Source organism: Apis laboriosa, unplaced genomic scaffold, assembly GCF_014066325.1.
Source record: "Apis laboriosa isolate Shangri-la unplaced genomic scaffold, ASM1406632v1 scaffold26_cov146, whole genome shotgun sequence".
Lineage (NCBI taxonomy): Eukaryota > Metazoa > Arthropoda > Insecta > Hymenoptera > Apidae > Apis > Apis laboriosa.
The window spans coordinates 2,164,392-2,190,465 of record NW_025222592.1 but is presented as its reverse complement, the minus strand read 5'-3'; the positions used below and the strand labels follow the sequence as shown (position 1 = coordinate 2,190,465).

Here is a 26,074-nt window from a genome sequence, read left to right as displayed (position 1 = left end):
AAAACTCTTTTACATAATACAGAACATACATTTAAATTTTTCATAATGTATATTATATAACTAATTAAATATAACTAAAAATCGAATTTTTTCAACCAAGGAAATTTTTCAAAAATTGCTAATCTATAAAACAAATTTCTATCAAATGAGAGAAAACTTAAAATTTGCTTGACTTCATTGGTCGAAAAGAAATGATAACAAAAAAAAAATTTTATCTCGTATATCTATTATTTTCATTGCTATGATACTTCAAATTGTGGCAGCAGATGAGCTACACAGCAAACAATTATATAAATCACAGGTATTGATAAAAATATTCGATGCGGAATCGAAGATCAATATAAAATAAATGATCGTTCATTTTATCCATCGATCACACATTGATATTTTGGCTTCGATGGTTTTGGAAAATTACTTTTTTAATTTTTTATTTTCCTTTGAATGAATTTTACGGATTTTTTTCGAAATTTTCAATCTATAAGATAAAATTGGTGTGTAGGAAATAATATTTCTTTTCAATCTAGTGTATGTATTATCAACTGAATAGTTTTATGTACTTTTTGATACTTTAAATTTATGTAAAGGAACTTGTTTTATTAATAATGTTTTGTTTTTCCAGTCAATAAGAAAATTCTTTAAATAATTTTAAACGAAGTGCTGTTCATTATATACAGTTATATACAGTATTATAATACAGTTCATTCTAATAATTTTTATATTAATATATATAAATATTATACAATATATTTTGATTATAAAAATTTGATATTAAATAAAATACTTTATTTTATAATTTTATATATAACTATTAATATAAAATTATACACTATCCTTCATATTAATTATTCTCCATTTATTTTTCTTTATTATTCTAATCTAATAATAAAAATTTCAATGATTATGTTAATCATTTTAGAATATTAAAAAAAATAGAATTAAAACATCGAATTAATCAATAACTCTATGAGGCTTTACTTTTTCTAAGAATCAATATATATCCAATCATTCAATTTCTTTTAAACAATTCATAAACTCAGGTGAAAACGAAAGATCGAAGCCCAACCCTTTTTGTCCTTCTCGAGGTTAAGCCGAGGCCGGCTGCGCGAGCACAGATGCATGTCACTTTACGAGCGACCACTTTTTTGCCGTCTATGTTTGCGTTTGTCGTGTAAACGACACAAGAGCCGTGTCCAACGACACACGGGTGGCATTTATCGCTCGAACCGAGCTGTTAAGCTCCGCGAATAATCCAAGCCGGTGATCCTAAACGGGCATCACGGTTGGTCGCCTTGAAATCATCCAACACTGTACTATGGAGAAAAACAAAAGATATAAGTAATAATGAATTTAGCATTCTCTTAAATTTAATAATTTAAAAATAAATTTTGTATCTATTATTTTAAGTTATAATTTGAATTATATTTATGCTAAATTTCTAAACGAAAAATTTCTGAATTCTGTTATAAATATATTTTTTAGTTTTCTAAATTAAATCTAGATAAATTTTTAAATAAGAATTCTAATTTTTAATAAGTTTAGGAAAATTATAATTTTTAATAAATTTAAGTTTAGGAAAAGATTAAAATTTCAAATTTATATAACTCTACGTTATTAGGTAATCATGGAAATAAATATAGGAAAGTTTAAATTAGGAACCTTTAAATAGAAATTCCAATTTTTAAAAAAAAATTAAGATTATAATAAGAATGTATAAAAGAAAATTCTAAATTTCCGTGATAAAAATTTATTCAAAAATAAATTCTGAATTTTAAAGAAAATATTAAATATTTAAAGCATTAAACAAATCTTAATAAAAATAACAGTGTCAGCCCATCGATTAATCGATTGATTTCAAACAAATTTTAGTTTGCTAAGAATACAAGTTCGAGATTCAATCAAAGACATAATATATCACGATGGTCGCGTTATGTTGTAATGTACAATGACTGGCGACAAAGGGACGACATAGAAGTTGTTGTTAGTACAGCAGACGGAACATTAACAGGAAGTGCTTGGCCACGTGAGTCGACGTGCGCTTTCGTCCCGGTCCCGTTTAAGCATTAGCGACGGCGCTTGCGTTACGTGATTCAATTGCTTACTAGCTGCTCGTGCTTTCACAGAATATTGATCATGATAATAGGTGTGCATTGATTGACCCGCTACCGATAGATCGATGGATCGCTTAGTGTATTCGCGTACGTATTTATACTCTCAATCATAAATTTTAAATTATTTTATATTTTTGATAGAATTTTAATAATTTTAATTTTATTAATTTCAAATATTTTATAGATTTTAGAAACTTTAATACATCAACAATTTATTTTTTTTTATAACACAAAATTTTAAGTTAAACAATATATATTAACATTTAAAAATTCAGAATCATTTTTTTAATTACATGTGAATACATTTTTTGCTAGTTTTGTTATTAATTAAAAAATTAATGTCATTAAGATATCAATAATAATTTCATTTATATTTGAATTTATAGAAAAAAATTTATTGAGACTAAAAATTAATCTATTAAAAGAATTTCTATTTGAATTATAGATTATTGAATTGGTGAATGAATTATTGAACTGTCAATTTAATCTATAAGTTATAATTTCATCTATATATCGTAAGAAAATAATAATATATATATAAAAAAAGTTAATTTAATTTTTTTTTAATATATATATACATACACTTAATTGAATAATAAGAAAAATAATCATTTTGAAAATTTTAATTTAATTCAATTTATTTTCTTAATTACTCAATTAACTTTTTATTATCTTTATTTTATTTCCTTTATTTTAATAATCATAGAATTAACTCATATATAAAAGAGACATGATAATTTCTTTCCAACATGAATTTATACTTTAAAATAGCCTATAATTAACTCAATCAACATACATATCAAAGACCAAAACAATTATTCAAAATTTTTTTTCTTATTATTAACTTGCATATTATGAAGAAAGGAACAATTACTCAAATATATAATACTCAAATGTTTTACAACAGAAGATTAACATATACATTTGAATTAATTATCTCAATCAAATAATTAGCTTACATATCAATCTCACAAATCACAAAATCATTCGTTTACGTCTTTTAAATGATCCTTATGTTCAGTAATCTACGATCAGGATTCAGTCTCAAGGATTCTTCAAATGATCGAGAACACGACCATGTACGAGATATCAAGAAATCTCTTGTCGCATTCTTTTTTTTTTTTAATTGGTTGTGCTTTGTTAACACGCAAAACATGTGTTGGTTTATAATCGATCGACCTTGAAGTCGACATCGATTGATTGCAGTTCCCGTCAGGACCATTTTTTAAAAATTAATAACTCGTACCAATCGCAGATAATATCCATTCTGTCACTCGAGGAAGAAATTGACGAATCGATATTATCGAGTTCAAGAATCATATATTTTGATTAATTGTAATTAACGATTGATTAATGATAATAATAACTCAATTTATTTAACACATATAATTTTTATGATTTTATCAAGTAGACTAGTTTATTTTTTTTATTAATCGATTTATATATATAAAATCAATATACATTATTTTATATTGATTTTAAATTATGCAATTATTAATTAAACATATGATACAAATATCAGAAATGATTGAATTTGTTATCTATATACATTATATACACTATATACACTATTTTATACAGATATTATTGGATTATATGAAAAATTTTATAAATATTAGAATAAATGATAATTGTTTTAAAAATATAATTGTTTTTACAAAATTTTTGGATATTATAAGAACATTTAAGAAAAATTTTATTTAATTCTTATGTTATAATTTTTAAGCAATAAAAAAATGTATAATATTTTGTAATGAATAAATCATTAATTTAATTTTATACATTAAACAATTGAAGATACAATAAATTTTTAGAAACATATATTAACAAAAAAAATTTTTAAATTACTAAATCATAATTTTTTGTAACAAAAATTATTTTTTATATAATAAAATAAATATTAAATACATTTTCAAATAGCAATAATTGCATATTTTATATAAACAGTAATTCTATATTATTTAATATTGAATCTTCATGGGGATTTCATATTTTCTATTATTTTTTTGAGTTATGATTTTTTTTTAATATTTAAATAATTTCTGATTCTTTATAATAATAAAAAAAATTTTTTAAATTAAAATGACTATTATGAACAAAGAATCATTTTGATGTTGAATATATATAAAAATATATGAATATGTAATAAAATTATATAATATGTAATAAAAATAAATAAATGTTAAAAATTATTAATTAAAAATTACAATAGCAATTTTTAAAAAAATTTTCACGTTTTACATAGGTTAAGATATTAATAATTGTTCTAATTATAATATAATTAATTGTAACAAGTTAATTTAAATCTAATTCATTTAATTTTTATATCAAATATAAATAAACTTTAATTTTCTTTAGAATTCATTTTTCTTTGGATAGTGATCATTTAATATGGGTATTAGAGACGTGCATTAATTAAAGACGGAAAAATGAATCGATTTACTTGTTGATCGAACGATTAATATTTTATAATATATTCTCTAATATACTAAACAATAAAAAAAAAAACAATAAAATATATTCTTTCAACTAAATTTTGGAGAAAAGATTATAATAATTCATTATCAAGATATCATTCATTTGTATATTTTAAAAAAATTAATTGTATATTTTAAAAAAATTTTCACATGTTTTTATATGAAAATAAGTGTAAAATAATCTTTTGAAATCTATCTAAATTAATTTAATCTAAATTTCAAGTATCTCAAATTGAAGAATTTGTAAGTATCAAATATCTCAATTGTTCAAAAAGCTTTAAAATCAAGCTAAATCAAATAAAATTTAATAATAATATACTAATAATAATTAATAATAAAATACTTGGCATTTGTTAACGAGTATACCTAGAACAACAATTCAAACTAAATAAGGCTTAAGTAAATAAGAGATAATGATCATCTAACGAGATCTATACCAGAATTCAATGTTTCTTCCACTAAGAAATGGAATTGGAGAACAAACAGCCCGCAGATTGTTTCCAACTGGTAGCGTTCATTCTAATTACGTGGCAATCGTTAGTTTTTTCCTGAGTGCAAGATAAAAGCAAAGAGGATCAGTCCACAACGTCCATTCTAATTGCGAACCAATCATCATTTTCCGCAAAAGATTCTCGTCCACCGTTCTGTTGATGTTTCTGTTTCTCTGTAATTCTTTTTCTTCTTTCTTTTTGCGATCTCCACCTTCCTTATAACCGTTTGTCTTTTCCTTTTCCGGACACCAGTCGTTCTGCTGACATCCAATTAAAGCTTGTACTTAGAAAATAATGAAACAATTAATAGCGATTGCTCTTCTGTTCTATTTTTATTTAGTTTTTCTATTTTATTTTTCTATACTATTTTTATTTTAAATCATAATATAAAAAATTAAATAATATTAAGAATTTGAAATAATTGATTTTAGTAATTTTGAAAAGTGAAAGTTTTAAATTTACAAATGTTTTTTAATTATTTGATATTTGATTTTTTAATGTTGTTTAATGTGTAGAGTTAAATTTAATGAACTAGGATTCAATTAAATTATTTAATTAAATATTATAATTAAAATTAAATATTCTAAAATTAATAACAAAATTAAAAGACTAGATATAAGCATATTTAGATAATTTTAAAATGGGAAATAAGTTAATAAAGTTAAGTAGCTTCATAGAACTTCTTTTCAAAGCTTGGAACACTTTTTATTTTTTTTATAAAGATCGTATATGATAGTCAAGATACTCATAATTAGACATCCAGTTTTAAAAGAGTATATATTAAGAAACTGGAAGCAATTTAAAACCCATTAAAATCGAGATTGTTGTTACGAAGTGTACTATCAATGGGAGATTCAACATTAAAAGATCATCTGTGATATCCGTATACATTTTTTTGAAATCGTAACATCACAAAAAAAAACTCATTGAAATTTCTACAAGTACATTCTTTATAACATCATATATTTTATAGACTAAATTATTATATATTTTTTATTTATTATATATTTTTCATTATTTGAAATTTAGATATCGGTAATCTAGCTTAATGTACATTATATTATTTATTATAATTCAATTTCTTCTCATTTATAATTTAGAATTTCAATTACTGAATATAATTTAACTTTTGAATATAAAAATTCAAAATAAAATTATTTTTAATATAACACAAATCTTTCATAATTACAATTTTCAATAATTCACACTTTTCAATCACAATTTTCTTTCATAATCACAATTTTCAATAATTCAAACAAAACTTATATGATTATCATAATATTAATTTCAAAAATTGAAAATGTATATTATAATCTAAACCACCAATCTCTCTTCCATTATATTCCGTTTTCCTTTCGCTTTCTTGGTTATTCCTGGTTTTGCCCACAGAAATGTGCCCGGTAGCAGGGAAGGTGACAGGTGCGGAGTGCTTCTATAAATTGCGATCTCGAAAGAAGAATAAAACGAGAAAGGGAAACCGGCATGCAAAGCGAGGTCCATGCTATCTTTAGAGGGCAGCACCCATCCCATGTTACGTTCAACACTTCGCTTCATTTTCTGTTTTCTTGTAGGTATATACACACACATAAGAATGTCGATATATTGAGTTACTACTATTTGCACCGTCTGTTTTCGGTTTAAATTCGAATTCCTGTTCGTTTCATTTGGTTATGGTATTTCGATGGAATTTCATGTAGCGAGCGTATATGTCAAATGTTGGTTCGATTTTAGAAACGACGTTCGAACACGCGAATCGTTCATGCAAATTCCATTCCGGCTAAGTATAGCGGAGTCGAATGTGTCGTTTGCGATCTTAATGCACCAATAACCTGACTAGCTGTTTCTTTATAGTTTTGTTCGATGAACATTGACGTTTAGACGCCCTCTTCCGGTGGTTTTTCCAGTTGAAAGCAATTTTGAGAAAGGATATAGAACTGTAATGAAGATTTATTTATGTTTTCAAAAATATTTTAATATTTAAATATTTATTAAAATATATATAAAATTCTAAAATCTTTTTTTTAATATGGATATTTTTCACTTGTGATATTAAGTTTACTTTTTATTTTTTTCGTTTATCTTATAATTTTAACAGTTTTTTGAATTATGACATGAGTTATTGTTATTGTAGAGAAGTTATTATTAATTAGGGATTTTTATCTAGAATTTTTTTTAACGATTCTTATAATTTATTTCCTAATTACTTTATTTTTTATATTTCTATATCATAATACCATTTTAATATATTTGTCCTAATAATATATAAAACTACAATTTTTATTATATAATCTGTTAATTTTTAATTGATATTATTGGATTACAAATTTCAACAAAATTTTTTAGGATAAATTATATTCTCTAATATTAATTTATACTTCATTATATAAAAATCATTAATAATCTTTATATTATTTTATAATATTTTATAATATTTTATTTTATAATATTTTGTTAACTCTATCTAATTAAGTAAATCATTTAAATAGAAAAATATTCATAAAAATCATTTTTGCAAGAAAATTGTATAAAAAAAAAATATCATACGTTATATAAAAATGTAAAGAATGAAAAGTTTGAAAAATAATTTTCTTTTCTGATTATATTTTATTATTAAAATAAAATAGCAAAACAACATATTGCATTAGGAAAGTTGATTTGTGAAATATCCAGCCGTTTAGTTCACGTAAAAGGTCACTTACATTGGAAGATCAGTACTCAATGGGCTCGTGTTGGCACTGTTAACCAAATGGAATCACGTAGATAAGTATATCGATTATGAATGGGCCTCCAGGTCCATTCAGCTTGAACATGACCCAGCCTTGGTCCATCCTCGTTTAGGAATCTGGTCACTTTCATTCTACGATACTTGATAGCTTAAGCGTCTGTTAGAACTACATTTCTTTCATATATAATAGTATCATCAAAATTATTCTGATTTATTATAATTTCAATTTTATTTTTGTATTATATTATCCAATTTTTTTGTTTTATATGAGTTACAAGACAAATTAAAAAATAAATGGATTAAATGATCACTACTTATTAAAAATATTGTATAAAACAAAGGATAGAAATTAAATTATAAAAATAAAATAATAACAATAAAATCAATTAGATTAAAATTTTTTTTTATTAAAAAGAGAATTCATATATCAAATAAATTATACAAAAAAAGCAAAAAAAGAAAATTGAATGAAAGAAGTTAAAAAAATTCATTTAGTAAAAAAAAAAGCTACAATATTTTCATTTATGAAACAAATTATTCTAAAAATAAAAGAAAATGAAGAAAACTAAACCAAGCAAATTGAAGAATTATGTAACAAGATGCTGATATAAATAAAAAATAAGGACTAAACTTCAGTTTAAGATATCAATTCTTTTTTTACATTAATCAATGAATGAAAACGAAATATATAAATTAGATTGTTAAGTTGGCTTAAATAATTTTTGATCAATATTTTTAAAAACCGTTATATTTCTATTCATCGAGTTCAGAAAAGGACTTAAAAAAAAGTTATGCCCGAAAAAGCATAACTTTTCTTCTAATCGAGTCGTAACAACGATCTAAGTTTTGAAATCGAGTTAGTTCAAGCAAAAAGAACACAGTTAGATTAAGATCGCGTGTTGCACCACCGAATCGTTGTGTCTATCCAAGAATCTCTAACCCAACAGTTTGATGGCCAACGGTCGTAAACTATTTCCAGATGAATTTAATTAATCTTGAACCAAAAACGTCCAGTTGAAAATGGCGGCTGGTCGGTTGGCCCGCCACCTGGCAGAAATAGCAAGACTGTGAAAATGGCACTTGACGTTACCCCCTTGGACATCAACGGTTAGAGGGACAAGAGGGTATGAAAGATGGAAAGGGGGAAACAAGCGAAAAATAAACGCTCGCTTGGCGCACCTGCGTTCTAGATTAAATCTCCTTTAAGTTCCATTCGTGTTTAACTTCAATTACATGAGAAAATTCGTTAAGGTTTATCTATGTTGCTTTATCCTTTTCTTTAAATTTTTATTTCTTTTTATTTCTTTTTGATTTTGATAATTAATGATTGTTTAAGATCTTTTAAAAAAGATTATCGATGAAATGGAAAAAAAATTGAAGAAATTTATAATAGATGATAAAAAATATGAGATAATTTATTTATTTTTTGTGTATTTATTGTATTTATTTACTTTTGTGTATTTTATTGTAAATTTTGTGATTGAGAAATATTGCTAAATGGAATGCTTTTTGAACTAACATTTCTTATATCACGATCCTATTTTGTAGTTAGAAAATGATATTTAGATTTATTTTAAATGATTTTCTTTCATTTCTCAAAAATCGATAGAACATTTATAGAATATCTAGTTAATATTTTATTATTGATATTATGAAGATATTATATTGATGATGTTATATTGAAATATTGTAAAAATAACCGTGATAAGACCCAGAAAAATTTAAGTTAGATATCCAAATTTTAGATAGATAGAATAATTAGTTTGAATATCAAAATATTTTTATTAAAAATCTAAAAAAAAAATTAAATTTATTTTTATTATGAAAATTCATCAATTTATTATCAATATAATAAATATATTCTATTTTTTCTATTTAAAAATTATCGGAAAAATTAAATGAAAAATATTATTTTTAAGTCAAAATTTGCAAGATATCAAATTATATTCAATCATTGAACTAATTAACGAAAACGGAAAATGGAAAATTAATTTTCCGGAAACCGCTGGTCAAACTATTCTAATAATAATCGCGCACAAATTTAATTCACCGGAAACCTATTTCGAAATAAATGGACGATAGATTGCGGAAGTGTTAAAAGCTGGACTGGCATGCCTGAATTTTGTGACGCGATTCGTTCATCAGGTATACGCATGAAATTTCTAGAAATTGTGGTAATCATCCCAACCACATTGATTTATAGTGGCCACGCGCCGCCACTTCCTGTTGAAAATTTGTCCCGCCACGATCCACTTAATTAGTCTTATTAGATATTGAGATGGAAAATTTCTTTTTCCTAATTATATATTATGTTTTATAGCAATCTTGAGGTATTCTATGAATACAAGATTATTTTCGTTTTGAATATTTTGAAATCGGAAAATTGAAAAAAAAAATTAAAATTTTGAAAAATATAGAAAAGTCGAAAATCTAATTTCGAGAAAAGCTTTGAATAGATAAATTTTTATCGTTAAAAACTTACGAAATATTAATTAATATTAAATTACGAATATTACAGAAAAATTGCAAATCTTTGAAACGTTTAAAAATTAAAAAAAAAACATAGAAAATTCCTAAAAAAATCTATAAAAAAATTCAGAATTTCAAGAATTATTGAGCTGAACTTTCTTGCATAACGAAAGAAATCCTTTTTCAAAAATTAATAGAACATACAGAAAATTTAGAAAATTATAATTTATAAAAAAGAATTATAAAAATTTTATTTTGGAAATAATTATATAATATAAAATAAATTTTGAAAAATATAATTTTGAAAAATTAACTTTATGAAAATGTAAAAATTTTTAAAAATAAACTTTTTAATAAAATATATCAAAAATGATAAAATTGTAAAAAAAAAACAAAAATACGAGATGGTGTAAAACCATCAATTAATCCTCCGTATGATTATTGATCAAAGAAAAGTTATGAATTGCTATACATAATAATTTTATCTCCACTTTATCTTAATTAACCTTGTCCGTTACCAATAGCCAATAATATTTACATCACGCGACAACATTTTCTTATGAATGTAATCAGCTGGCATAATTACAAGAGTTTATTGCAATTTACACGAGATAGGACATCTCTATACTTGTAACATTGCACACTTACAGTACATACTATCAAAAAGGCTATAAAGTTGCAATGTTTTCCAATGAATAAACTACGTCCATGTTGCAAAACGAAATCATGTTCATACATATCTTTCCACAAGTATTGCGATGATTATCGTTGAATCATGATAAATCGATACGCGTAATATCAACGTTACATACGTTAAGGAGGTTACCAGTTTCTGTGCAAAACTTGTAAGTTGCATGACTAGATTTCACTCGCTCTTGATTATATGTAAATAGGGTTTTATATGAAAATGTATCTCGGTAAAACGATGGTAATTTCGTTACTGTTTTTAAATATATAGCTATGAATAAGATAAGACTAAAAATTTTTGTACAAATACTCGCATAATGTTGAGGTTAGAATTTATTCTAGCATTAATGAGGTTTAGATAATAATATTTTGCCAACTATAAGTGGTATGCTTGGTTACACATCTTGTAACTCCATCGTAATATTCATAGAAACAAAAACAAAAACAAGTTACGCTGAAGCAATTAAATGAGGTGGCATCAAAGTTTTCTCATTTACGTACGTGATTTTACACAATAATAATATCACCTTATTATGGTGATGCTACAATGTATTTGATCACAAAAATTAGAAGATTCTTGATGGTTCTCTTCTATATATTTGTATAATATTTGTACTTAATAATATTATAATAGGATCTAATTTACAATGAATCAAAATGTATATACAATAGTCATATTTATTATCAGAAAACGAATTGAAAATATAAATATAGATATAGATAGATATAGATATAGAAGATATAAATATAGATTTCTATATAAATCACTGGAAAACTATTTTTTATATGCAAATGCAATTTTACATAATATTTAAAGTACAATGAAGTAATATTAAAATCGACATCGTGAAATTGTACATTATCAAAAGTCAAATATTTATATATAAAAGTTAAATTTACATATTGAAATCACAAAACTTTTTATCAAACATAGAATTTTATAAATATTTAATTCAGTTTTACATATCATAATTTTTTTCAAATCTGAACGTAGTTTAAGTTAGCTTATTAAATTTAACATATGTATAGTATTTATATTATTCTTATCAAATAATAAAATATCTACATAAATTTGTAACTTATTTTCTTCAAATATGAATAGAATTTCATTTAAATTTAAATTTCATTAAATTACATTTAGCTAAAATAATATACAATTTTATTCCATTAAACTAAATCACATAAGTCACATAAATTTTGAAATTCGTATTATTGTTTCTTTTAAGCGAATGAAGTTTTATTCAAAATTTAAATTCTTTCGAAATACAAAATAACTTTAACATTATTCTAAAGTAAATTTTGATTTAAATAAAATTTCATCAACTTCATTTTCTCAAATATGAATTAAATTTTCGCTTCACTCTCTTTTCTGCCGATCGCCTTCAATTGTTGGATCTTAATGCGGCGAGATTCAAGACGGTAAAAAGATGGATTCACTCGGCCCATTGTCGCGATAGGTACAAATCAAGATACAAATCGTTCAGGCCCGATGCAACATTCGAAATAAAGCAACGGGACCTCGCGATCGCGACAGATAATCATTAGCGAAAAATTCACGGCTCTACGGCCCGGCACAATGACGCCGCTGCCTTTTTGATGTCAAACGATCAGCCTGATGACGACACCGCGAACGGTACAGGTTAGAAAAGCGATTCGATCTCCAGGCGTCGATTTCATGAACTGCCGTTTTTAGCCTGTGGCGCTTCAAGGCCTTATCTCGTTTCAGATTTGCCTACGGATAAGAACAGCCTGTTGGGAAATCTCTCTAGTAAACGGTCGTACGTCCAGGCTGTGACGTCCGGCTATAAAGCTGCGACGATCGAGCAAAGAACGTGGGACGGGGAAAGTACAAAGAAAATTTTGGAAAGTTTCGATTCAAAAGGAAGTGATGATGGTTGGTTGATAATTTAATTAGTAATAATCCAAAAATTATAATCAAATAATTTTTTTTAACATATTAAAAATTAATATAAATATACTTTAAGTAAAGTTATAATTATTATAAATATTTTTAATAAAATTAATTTTAATTTTTGTTAAAGGTATTTAACCATGGCTTTTTAAAATTTCTTATTTTATAAATTTTATTATATGGGATTATCTAAAATAAAAAAAAAAAATAAATTTGAAAAAATAATTTATGATTTTTCAAAATATTTTTAGCATTTTTTTTAATGCTAATCATAATTAGTATTTTTCGAAAAATTTGTTATAGAATCACGCACATCTGGTGACATTTGTCGAATATGTCACATGGGCAGTTTTTCAACTATTGATGAGAATCGAACATCTCGTGAAAGACAGAATCAACCTATTCGAAGAGTCGAGAGTCAAACATCGACCTTATCATCCTACGCGTATCTCGGCCCTTTGATCTCAGCCTGCAAGTGAGTTTATCTGCATCTACCGCGATTTATCCATTTCGCTGATCAGATTAGTATACATCATGTAGTAGTCGGAATAAATTGTATCTGGCTTACATCTTGAATTATTGTCGTATTCAATTTGTATACTATTCAATTCCTTTTCAACCTTTTAAACGTTTGAGATTTTCTTGTAAGTATATAATTATAAATATCTTTGATCTGTAAAAAAAGTTATTTATGAAAATATTTTATAATTTTTTTAAAAAATTTTAATAATTAGTAATTTTTAAAATTAAAAATAGAAATTTTCTGTTTTATTTATTATAATAAATTATAATAAATCATTTTATATTACACATATTAATAATAAATTAATTAATAAGTCATTTCATATTTTATGCTATTTTTGAATCTGTACATATTAAATCTTATTTCAAAATATGATAGGTGTCGCGGGACAGTAGCGCTAGTGCACGCAGAATGTCTTGAAAGATGGTTGACAGAATCAGGTCACACAAGATGCGAACTTTGTGGATACAAATACGCAACTAAAAGAGTACCGCGTTATAACATCTTCCGTAGCATTGCGATATGGTTTAATTCGGTAATAGTGACTCGACAAGTAAGATTTTAATCGTTTATTGACAATGAATTCTTTTTAATATCAAATTAAAAATTTCCTAACTTTTAATAATTTTAATAATTTTAATAATTTTATTGAAAAGAGTTTCTTTCATAAAAATTTTTTTTATTTCTTTCATAAATAATTTTAATAATTTTATTAAAAAGAGTTTCTTTCATAAAATTTATTGTTTACTTTTATTTTAAGAAAATTAAAAGTTTTTAATGTAATAAAAAATATTATATTTTCAGATGCTTCTAGATATATTATATCTGGTAGTCACTACACCACTAGCCCTATTCTCCTGTTACATTTGTATTCTAGCTCTAAGAATGTTGATAAAAAATGGCTTACAAGAAATGCCCTGGATGATCGTTGCCATGCTTCCTACATGTTCTCTTACTCTGATTGCTTATTGGGGTTGGATAATAACTTTAGCCAGGTATATTAGTTATTCATCTTCTTTCTGCTTCATATTTTATTCGATATTATATTTATAAAAAAAATTACATATCATATGAGAATTATAATATAATATTATATTTATATATAAAAGCAGAATTAATTTCACTTCCATCAAACTCTCATCAAATATAAATCACTATTTCGGTTGTATTATTCTTATTTCATTTGACCATTTATTCTCTGCAATTATATTATTACCATTTATTTGTTATCTATATCTAACTATTAATATCATATTATAATCAAACAAAAATAATCCAATTCAATTCAAATTTACCATATCAAGTTTTATCTCTTTCACTAAATCATATTTAAAATCTGGTTCTTATCTTATTTGCCAATTTTATTCTATATCTATGTGCTTCATAATTTATTGATAATTTAATAATCTTGTTAAGCTACTATGTAAATTAACAGACTACATGGAAGTAGATGGCGCCGTTATTGGAGGAATAATTTCGTTGTACGTTTGGTCCCCGATCACTCGATCGTCGCAGAAATAAATCCGAGGCAAGAAGATACCATTGAGAACCAGTTTTATTTCGGAAGAAACGATATGAGTGCCGAAACGATGGAAATTCGCGACACCACGACAATTAATGGCACCGAATGATTCCCATAAGATTTAATTGCTGTAATAATTTCATTTCATTAAAAAGCGGCTTTAATTGAAATTGATTACCGGCCATTGAGAACAATTAACTGTATTAGAAAGCACAAGTTTTCACATTACTTCCGGTTGACTTATTCCATGCGATAAATCGAAATGTATATCTAATCTAAACAAATCAATATTGTACGTTCGATTCTATGATAATGTTCACCATTATTGTGGCAATAGCGTTATTTATACTTTTGATTCATTTAATGATAACGATTAATAGCAGTTTACTTAAGATTGTGCTTAAATTTCAAATAGCTGCACTATTATTAATAAAAAATAAAACTCAATTGTAAAATATTAATTTGATTCTCTTGACTTTTGTTTGTATTAAAATGATTTTTATTGAAGAAAAAATGTAATATTTATAATATTATAAATGTAATTTTTTGTTTCTTTATGTATATTAATCAAGAATTATATGTATATGTATATGTATGAAGATTCACAAAGATATCAGTATAAAATGGAAGAAAGTAATGGAGATAAAAGAAAAAAAAAGTTAACCTGATAAACCAGGTTCCAGAAGTTGTCCAAGGTAAAAGATTCTGATTCACTTTCGATAAATCGAAAGTTATTACAAGAATAACGTGATATCATTTATCATCACATCAATCATCTTGGCAAAGAAAAACAATCTCTATATTTTTGATTGAGAAATATTTTAAAAAAACTAAAATTTTCAAAATTTTTAATATTAAGTTTTTTAATTTAATTTAAATTTATTTAAATTATTTTATTTTATTTTATTTTAAATATTTTTTTCTATTTCAATTTCTTAAAATATTTTAAGTTTTAATTAATATTTTAAATAAAAACATTTTCGAATTTAAATAATACTTTATATTTTAATTATTTTTATTTACTAAAATATAAAAATTCATTTTAAATTAATTATTCTCGAAATTTAAAATTAATCTTATTAAAAATTAACTTATTCTCTTTTCCAATAACTGTAATAACCAATATTTAATGTTTCAAAAATAAGCAATAAGCTTTTTGTAAACACGTGCGGAATAAATTATCTAAGAAAAAAAAGAATAAAAGATAGAGGTTATTAAACCTCGACCAGCTCCGAGTTTCTCATGTTGCTCTCTTTGCGCCACCTACTGCCGTGTCCTCCATCTTGATCTTCTTGTTTATTTTTCGGAACCAACATTCTCCGCTGTTCTTTTCTCCACCTTATGTCTCGACCAGAGGAAGAAACTTAATTTTCTGCCTGTTTCACGTGAAATTAGCGGCGATAAAGCGGCAGCGTTTTAATAAGTATTCGCATAATTGCACGCTTCTCTCTCGACAGATCTGCCGCATCTCGTCTTTCTATTTACTGGCCAGACGTTTATCTCGCTAGATAATACTGATCGACCTCGAATCTCTCTTATCCGCCAGTCGAACCGATTTTTCGAACAAAACTACTTCTTGCTTGGAGCATTAATGTGTACTAAGGAAGGATTTTTAAACAATAAATATATCTTAAGGTGTTGAAGAGAGTTGATTGAAAAAAAGTGATTTATGAAATAATGGATCGGTTAATATGAATCCTTTGATAATGTGAAGATGACTTATCTGAGGTTATATAGGATGTTTCAAAATATAATATGCATTTTCAATTATAATTAGTGAAAAGTGTTAAGTTTATTCTAAGGAATCATACTTTATTTTAAAGTAACATGAATTTTTAATAAATTTATATTTAACTATTTTTAGTATAGATCAATAATATTTTAAACGAAGTTTAACTTCAAAATATTTAGTTTTTGATTAAAAACTAATAAGTATAATAGATTTAAAAAAGCAAATATAATAAATTTTGCATAATATTTTATATTTTTTATATTTTATATTGTATAATATATCTATATATGTAATTTAATTTATATGTTGAAAAATATTAAAATTCTATACTATTTAAAAAATATATAAAAAATAAGATAACAAAGATATATTTTCTTTTGAAAAATTGAATTTGTATAATTTCTTGTAATTTTATGATGTAAGTTAGAATCTAAAAATAACTATGTTTTTTTTCTATTTAATTTAATATTAATAATCATTGTTATTTGAAAATCTTATAATTTAATTCAGAATAAATAACTGAAATTTTTTTATTTCATACTTGCAATTGTCATTTATATGCATGAATATGAAGCAACTTGTATTCTTTAATAGTATTTATTTTTTAATTTTAAATATATACATCCACAACGTAACAACTCTTATATTTCTTTTTAATTCAGATGCTTGTGAAGAAAATTTGCATAATGTGACGATTTATATTCAGCAAATATATATATATAGTTGCATTAAATAATCTTATCATAATTGTTGGCAAATATCTTTAGATTTCTAGAGTTTTTTTAAATGACTTTTGAATCTCTTATAATCTTAGATTAGTTTATATAAACGACGTGAATCGTGAAAGCTTTTTGCTTCTGGTTTTCTTATGTTAATTATATGTTTCGTTTTATCGTGAAAAAATGTATTGAAACGACAATAGTCTTCTATTAATATGATAATTAGTAAAATCATAAAACATTTTTATGAGATATGTTCGTGGTTTCATTTCGATTCATTTCTAATTTTTGTTGTTAAAATGCTTGCATGCTTGCATTTCTAGAATAAAATGTGCAGCTAAGAAATATAGAAAATAAGATATGGTTATAAAAATATATATTACATAAATGCTGTAAATTTGAAAGCAAGGTAAGGAATTAGATAGATATTGATGTTATTTTTATGAAAAATATTTTAGTTTTATTAGATTTTATTATTTATTAATTATTATTTAATTTATAATATGAAATGATAATATTGATTAATGATATTAATATTGATATTAGGATTTTGATTTTTACTTTTACATATAATTTAATGCTAACATTTCTTTGTTAATATTATCATAATTATTTTTATTATATATTTTTATTTATTTAGTAATTAAAAATTATTCCATATGTTCTTTATTATTCTATATGTTAATTATGAATTCTTATCAAGATAATTTTATAAAATAAAATATAAACTATTTAAATAATCATTTTTCCTACTTTAATTTTATTTATCAATTACAAATTAAACAAAGAAAATAAATCCATCAACCTAAATAAAATATGAAAAAAAAGATCCTACGCTCATCATATATATTTGAAAAAACTCCTAAAAATTAAAAAAAAAAATAAAAATAAAAAAATAAAAATAAAAAAAAAATAAAAAAAGGAAAAATGGAAAAGAAAACAAAAACAGTAAAAGGAATAACATAAAAGAAAAAAAAATAAAAGATAACTCAGTGATTAACATTTTTACAAATTGATGTTTCTTTACGAGCCACGAAAAAAATAGTGATAAAATACTTTTAGGAATGAAAAACAATATAGCGAGAGGAAGAAGAAAGGAGGAAACGTAACAATTTGATGGCAACTCGACAATCAAGGATACAGATGAAAATAGAAGATTTCAGAGACCCGCCTCAATCCTTTCCACGTGGATTTGTAGCGAGGAAGAAATGAATCTTTTACGCGCCATCACTGTGGATGCATCCGGTTCTTCCAGATTCTCCACCGGCACGTGACGCTTAGACGATAGTCTCCTAGACGATGGAAAAAAAAACTTCGGAAGAAACGATATAGCTTAGTGGATGAACCGTCACAGGGGTAAAATTTGAAAGGGGTAAAAAGAGGATGACACCGAGGAGGAGACGAATTATTGGCTTGTGACGCATCAAGGCCCTTCGTCTTAACAAAAATAGCAATAAAACAAAAATAAAAGAAATTTTAGACATGACGTCTATACATTCTTGAGCTAAATACTGAAAAATGCAATTTTTTGAAAAACAATGCAATATTTTTTGTAGAAATAATAAAATATATTTTAATATATATTTTATATATATATTTTTTGAAGAAATAATAAAATATATTTTAATTTAAGTCATTAATCTTTAAATCTTTTCATATTTTTTGAATTTAAAAATTTGATAACTTGACAATATTTTAATAAATTTAATAATTTGATAGCTTAAGCTTAAAAATATTAAAAATTTGAAATATTTTAAATTAAAAAAGAATTCTCTTTCATTAAAAATATCTAAAATTTAAAAGTTTTCATTTTTGAAAAATTAATTAATAATTTTAAACTTTAAAATATAATGATTTAGAAATTTGAAAATTTGAAATTTTTTTATAATTTTTTTAATTTTTTAAATTTTTCAAAAAATTGCTATTATTGTTATTACAATATAATAAGAAATAATATTTCTAATATATCGCTAAAATATTTCATAATTTCGAAATAATGCAACATTCGCTATATTTGTTGCATAGAAGGATAAAAAAGAAAATAGAATAAGACAGTGGTTGCGTTGGCGTGAAGGACGAGGTCTCGATCTGACTTTACGATGGGATACGCATCCTTGGAAGATTAACCGCAAATCGGGGGCAGAAACGCGTGAAATTTCTGCATAAATAATGCGGCTTTCTAATCCTATGGCTTTCGCCCTGTCGGACTCGTATTTTTTAACCCTCGTTAGGAGGCTTGTCGAACGAGATAAGAAGGCCGGTCCGATGATAATCGGTCCATTCAGGCGATTTTTATTCGTGCAAGCGGAACGATATGGTCTGAATGATATATTGAAAACGATGGAAGAAACAGATTCGCATATGGAATGATACTGGTATAATATATTTAAGTTTAAATTAAAACAAAAAATCTCTCTAAAAAATTTCTAACAAAAAATAGCTACAAAAAATATATATCCTTATTTCTAAATAAAGCTTTTGCTTTTTATCATATTTTTAAATTTCATTTTTGTATTAATTTTTTAATTTTTTAACTATCTAATTTTTATAATTATATAAAAGTATTTTTAAATTCTATGAGGTATAATATACTTAAATTTAATTGATATTTATATAATTAAATACTATAATAAATACCAAATAATATAATATCCAATTAATGATAAATATTTTTTGTTGTCATTAATAATTTTAATATTTTTTTGTAATAATAATTTAAAGAATAAAAACTGTAAAAGATCTTAAATAATTGATAAATTTACTAAATTTAAAGTTATCTGAATCTAAATAATATAAATTAATTCAAAATTCCATTCAAAATTATTAATATTTTTAATAAATGTCTACAATAATTCAAATGTTTAAAAGAAACTTAATTTATCTCTCAAAGAGATTAATTTTAAAGATATCTAGTATTATAATCGATGTTTAACTCGAATTGTTCAAATAATAGGAATAGGTTACTTATAATAGAAATATATTTACTGTATAAAATTTCTTCTTCTTGTTATTGACTAGTGAAAACTTGCCATGGCCACCTAGAATTTTGCTCGATCGAATCATTAAATAAATGTCAATTTAAGTCACACGTCGATCAATCTCACTATCAAACCCTTCAATTATCCTTCTCCACCATACCTCTTTCCAAGTTAACGTTTCTACCTCTAATAATTCTGTCATTCGTATCTCATATTAATCGACTCGAACGCCTTCGAGCGAATGTTTAAATTTTTCCTAGCATATGCATGCAATAATTCATCATGTCGATGATGGAAAAATACAGTTTTTTTTTTCTTATAAGAAATATTGATTTATGAACGATTTGTAAACGCAGATTAAGCCATAAACGATTTTTACATGTTTTATTTATTCTTAGTTGATCAATAAATTGTAACATTTTCTAAAAAATTTTCCACGTTATTTATAATTATACGTTATTTTTTTTTTTGTGAATAATCGATCTAAAAAATAGACGAAACTTTCGTATAATTGCTATCAATTTTTATTTATTTTGCATATATCTTACTATCAATAATTATTGAATATTTGAATTACTGGATATTATTTTTTCAAAATAATATAATTAAAAAAATTAGTTATATTAATAAAGTTAATATAATTAAAAAAATAAATTTATAACACCTGTAATTCATAATTTAACTTATATAACTTATATATATAAATTAAATATGATATATTATATAAATTATATATTTTCGTATAAAAAAAATAGTAATTTAACATTTTTAAAAAATATCTATATTATATTAACATATATAATTACATATCATAATATCATTTTCAATAAATTTAACCATTATAATACGCACGAAACAATATTAATCACAGACAAAAATTTCTCGAGATATCAACACTGCGATCCAATCTTCCAATTCTTTTCACATTACGTATCAAAAAGGAATATTATTACAACACTCCATGTTCAATCTTCTCCAATCACATATAGTCTTAAACCTATCATTCTCTAACAATGTTTTTTCTCCTTTATCTTCTCCTAACCTACTATCCTGTTGTACATTTCGCGCACGCACAACAGTGCACGATACAAACGTCTCAATTTGTACAGAACGTGAAAAAGAATAAGAAGATAAAGAGAGGAAAAGAAAAATAAAAAAAGTTCCCTTTAAACTGGTATCGCAACTGTACGCTTGTACGTACGTAAGTACATACGTATGTATAATACTCAATGATCTCGATTGGCGCATCGTGAATCGACAGACTCGTTTCTCGCAAACTGTTCCGACCCGTGAATTATTGCCAATTACAAACGCGCGGACCCTTTCTATCGGGCGCTGCCGAAATTTATAGTCGATGATAAAGGTATCTGGCCGCGGTCGTGCCGATGTAAAGGCGGCTTAACAAGCACCACCACGCTCTCTAACACGCGAGCCAATAAATTGAGCTTGGATTCCTCTTCTCCGTCGAATCACTTTCTTCGCCCCCTTTTTCCGCGACGTGCACACCCCTATTCTAAATCGTCCAGTGACCACAATGTGTTTGTATCCTGTATACGTATATGTGTGTCGCTTCTGGCGGTCTTTTATAATTGCTTCATGATACTTATTTATCGCAGTTATTAATAAACAAACGATACCAAGCGAACGTCTCATCTCGTAAATATTGTAATTAATGCTCACGATAATTTCTGAGCTACACTGCCATCAATTTTCGAACTTCTCTCCGTGCACTCCCACTCTTTTATTCTCTGTTTTTTTACGACACTGTTCGAATTATACCAGGAATTTTTCATCTTTTTGTTTTTGTTCTCTTTTAAATTTTTTAAACGTGATATTTTTGTAATATTGATGGGAAACCACATACAATACTGATAAAATTAGCATGGGTAAGATTAATTTGTGAACATATTGGTTGAGGTTATGATCACAATGCAATTGAAAATATTCAAAAAAATCTTTATCTAGTAAGTATTAATTAATATTAAATAAAATATTATTTATTAAATACATTTTTGCATTTTTCTGTAAATATCATTATATTTTTTATATGTATCAAATTTATATTTATTTATATATATATATATATCAAATATATTTATTTATATATATCAAATTTATATTTATTTATACCAAATATATATGTATAGTATATAAATATATATATATACATATATATTTATATTTTATGCGTTTCTATTACTGTAATCTATTACAAGATATATCTTCTTTTTAGTAGAAAAAAATATAGCTATTAAAGATTAACTCTTTTTTTTTATAAAGATTTACTAAAACGTTTATGAATTTTTCATAAGATTGTTTTAATATTAGTTAAAATCGAACATATTTGTGTTCCGACTTTCCTAAGAATAGAAAACAAATACTAAAACAAAGTATAAGTGATTTATGCCTCTTTATCCCAACAGTTTTAGGGCACGAAGGTGTTAAGGATACCAGAAATATCGCGGCATAATGCGGTGTACGTGCGACAAGATTGAAAATCGAGCTCCACGAGGATAATAACGTATGTTGGCCACGAGAACGAACACGATGGAACTATGCCAGCTAACCCGGTGCTTTAATGTTCATATTGTATACGTTGAATGATGAGATCGATCGATAGTATATTTAGAATTTTTAAAGATTTTAATTTTTATTTAAAAATTTTTTAATATAAATTTTTATACTAATTTAAGAATTGCTATTAAAATCAATTAATTTTTAATTTTCAACTTTCGTTTTTTTCAAAAAATAACTTTTCTACATTGTATTATAATAATCGATAATTCAATTATAAATAAATCAAATAATAATAATAAAATTTAATATCTTATATTTGCAACTTATTTCTTTTAAAAAAAATTTATAAATTTCGAAAAACTTTCTTTCTTTATTATTTCTAAAATCTTCATCAATCAAAAATCTCTATTTATTATATTTATATACATAAAATATCTAAAAAGAATTATTTTCATAATATATATTCATTCAATTGTTTTTTTTCTATCTTCTTATCCCATAAATATATAATATTATATACATATATATTTGATACACATGTATCAATATATGTACATCATAAAATATATATGTTAAAAAATTTAATAATATTAGATACTCTAAAGTATCAACTGATGAAAAAATATTTAAATAATCGTTTAAAAATATTTAAATAAATTTATTGTTTGAAATTATCTCTAAAGATTATAATCAATTTGTTTCTCATGAAAGAACAAGAATATTGGAAATAAGATTCAAATAAGATTCTAAGGAATTTTAGCTAAGATTTCAGGAAACGTGAGCAGAATATTTCTCGTTGCGAATATTAGAGCCATGAGATTTATCGTTCTCGCGATGAGGACCTACCGCAATGCGCTATACGTTCCACCAGACCTGTCACGTAGTAGTTTAGCATGGCAGCATCGAGTAAAGATCGGTCTAGGAACTTCCTGTTGATCCGCTAGGAAGTTCCTTGAACCAGACTCGTGCAAACGTGACGTTTTCTTCGGTTTAGTGAGACGTGGTATTTATGGAATTTTAATCGATGATACTATTTAAAGTTTGAAGTAATTTCGTACTTGTTTGCTTTTTTGATGAGAACTTGATTCAGTCTAGAGAATTTAATGAGAGTAAAGAATGGAATTTTAATGGATTATTTAATAAATAATTTTTTTTTATTTTGTTAATTTAATGTAAAGGAATTTTGGATTATAATTTAAAGATGTAAAATAAAATATTTTTTTTTATACTTGAAAAATTAATATTATGATTTTTTTATATTATTATAGTTATAATTATAATTTGGAATTTAACATATTTAATGATTATTAAATGTAAAAAATACAAAATAGTAAACTACAGTATAAGTTTTATTCTTTCACTATTTAAAGTTTAAAATTATTTTTTTTTTTTGTTATTAATTTATAATAATTTTAGTCATAATATATAGAATTTGAAATAATTTAAAGCACATAATAGAATTTAATTGATTTATATAAAAAAAAATAAAGAAAATAACTTTAATTGATTATTATTATTTATTTGAAATTTATGTTTAAAATAATTTTATTTATTTTTTTAATATGAATTATGAATTATAATATGAATTTAGTTCAATTTAGAATAGGAGGATATAATAGAAACATATTTTGTTAGATTTTTGCAATTTTATAATTTATACAATGAGTTTTATATATAATGCATAATAATTTATGAAAAATTAAAAGAAAAAAAATTAACCTCCATCCGTGACAATGTGTCAAATTGACAACATTGCCGTGACCAGGATTCGAACCTGGGTTACTACGGCCACAACGTAGGGTCCTAACCACTAGACGATCACGGCTATTGGAGGATCTGAATGGAATGTCAAAAGCGTCAATGATATAGGAAAGCAATAATTAATTTAATCGATCAATGATTCAATTCAATGATTAATTTTTCTATTTCAATATGATTGATTCTGATTGATTTATATTTTTGAAATTCAAAATATTTTTATTCCAAACCATATTATATGTATATTAATTTTATAATATAATAAAATTATCAGAATAATAATTTTAAATAAATTATAATATATATTATATAATATTTATTCTATCAATAATTTTATTATTAATTTATTTATGAAAACTAGTATATTCATATTATGGTATAATATGAATACAATGTTAATTTTAGAATTAAGAAAATGTTTTGTAAAATCTTATAGTTTTAGAATTTATTAGTTATAATAATCATTATAGAAAATTTAAAGATTTTTTTGTATTCTTTATTTAACGATTTATATTTATAATTCATTTATTTAAGAGAGTTATAGAGTGCATGTTGTAGTATAGTAATAAAATTTGTGTAATATATACTTCATAATTCTTTATCTGAATGGACTTTACGAAATACCATCGAGAAGCGTTAATCGTTGTTAGATAACACGAGTGGTGCTCATCTGTTCAAATATTAGCTTAATACTACATATTTTTCACATTATGTGCTCGGATTGTTCGTTTAAAATAGATGATGGTAAATATTGTGTAAGCAAACATTCGGTTCAAATGGAACTAGTTTCTTCTCACTAATAAACTTCTTGCTGTCAGAGGAATCATAATGAATTAATTAATAAAAAAATAATTAGAATAGAATCTTATGAAAATATAATCATTAAGAAAACATCAAATTGTTATTACAAGTTTAATAACATTGATACATTGATACAGTGTTATTATAATTATAATGATATTAGATAATTAAAATGATATTAGAGTATCAAAATTTTTAAATCTCAATATTAAAATAAATTAATAAATTAAATTATATTGTGATAATTATTATTTTTATATTTATTCCTATCAAATTTGTTTTATTAAATTTCTAAATTTTTTTTTATAAAATTTTTTTTCTTTTATAAAATTTCCAAGTATTTTTTTTTTAATAAAATTATTTCAACTTCAAAAATTTTAATATCTTTTTTTTCTGTAAAATTTTTTCAAATATTCAATTTTAAAATCTTCAATTTAATATAAATATAATTTAATATAAATATAATAATATAATTCAATTAAAATATTCAATTTTAAAATCTCCTTATCTTTCTTTTTTTAAAAAAATTCAATATTTTTTCTTTACAAAATTTTTAATCTTCGACTTTTACAAAATTCCAATATTTTTCTTTTGTAAAATTTTTAAATTAATAATTCATTTCTAAAATTTTTAATTTTCTTTTTTCAAATTTCTA

The 26,074-nt window shown here is 24.1% G+C and overlaps 1 protein-coding gene and 1 non-coding gene across 3 annotated transcripts; one reads left to right on the top strand and one right to left on the bottom strand.

The window, feature by feature from the left end:
* Positions 1 to 12,335: 12,335 nt before the first annotated feature.
* LOC122713880 (E3 ubiquitin-protein ligase MARCHF2-like) lies at positions 12,336 to 15,465 on the top strand. Of its 2 annotated transcripts, none has more exons than XM_043934691.1 (6): positions 12,336 to 12,596; positions 12,684 to 12,851; positions 13,173 to 13,344; positions 13,771 to 13,945; positions 14,197 to 14,387; positions 14,843 to 15,465. In XM_043934691.1, the coding sequence occupies exons 1-6, from the start codon at positions 12,554 to 12,556 to the stop codon at positions 15,021 to 15,023; spliced, it is 930 nt and encodes a 309-aa protein (XP_043790626.1). In that variant the 5' UTR covers positions 12,336 to 12,553; the 3' UTR covers positions 15,024 to 15,465. The 2 variants fall into 2 exon arrangements, with proteins under 2 accessions (XP_043790626.1, XP_043790625.1); XM_043934690.1 differs by having other exon boundaries at positions 14,828 to 15,456.
* Positions 15,466 to 24,613: 9,148 nt separating this feature from the next.
* On the bottom strand, positions 24,614 to 24,685 carry Trnah-gug. Its single transcript has one exon. It is a non-coding gene; the product is annotated as a tRNA-His (tRNA).
* Between the last annotated feature and the right edge of the window lie 1,389 nt (positions 24,686 to 26,074).

Bases quoted from the DNA above. Each gene is read 5' to 3' on its own strand.
- LOC122713880 (XM_043934690.1), top strand. From the start codon at position 12,554: ATGTCAAACGATCAGCCTGATGACGACACCGCGAACGGTACAG. The intron at 13,345-13,770 runs GTGAGTTTATCT...AAAATATGATAG, and splicing joins CCTTTGATCTCAGCCTGCAA to GTGTCGCGGGACAGTAGCGC. The intron at 13,946-14,196 runs GTAAGATTTTAA...TTATATTTTCAG, and splicing joins CGGTAATAGTGACTCGACAA to ATGCTTCTAGATATATTATA.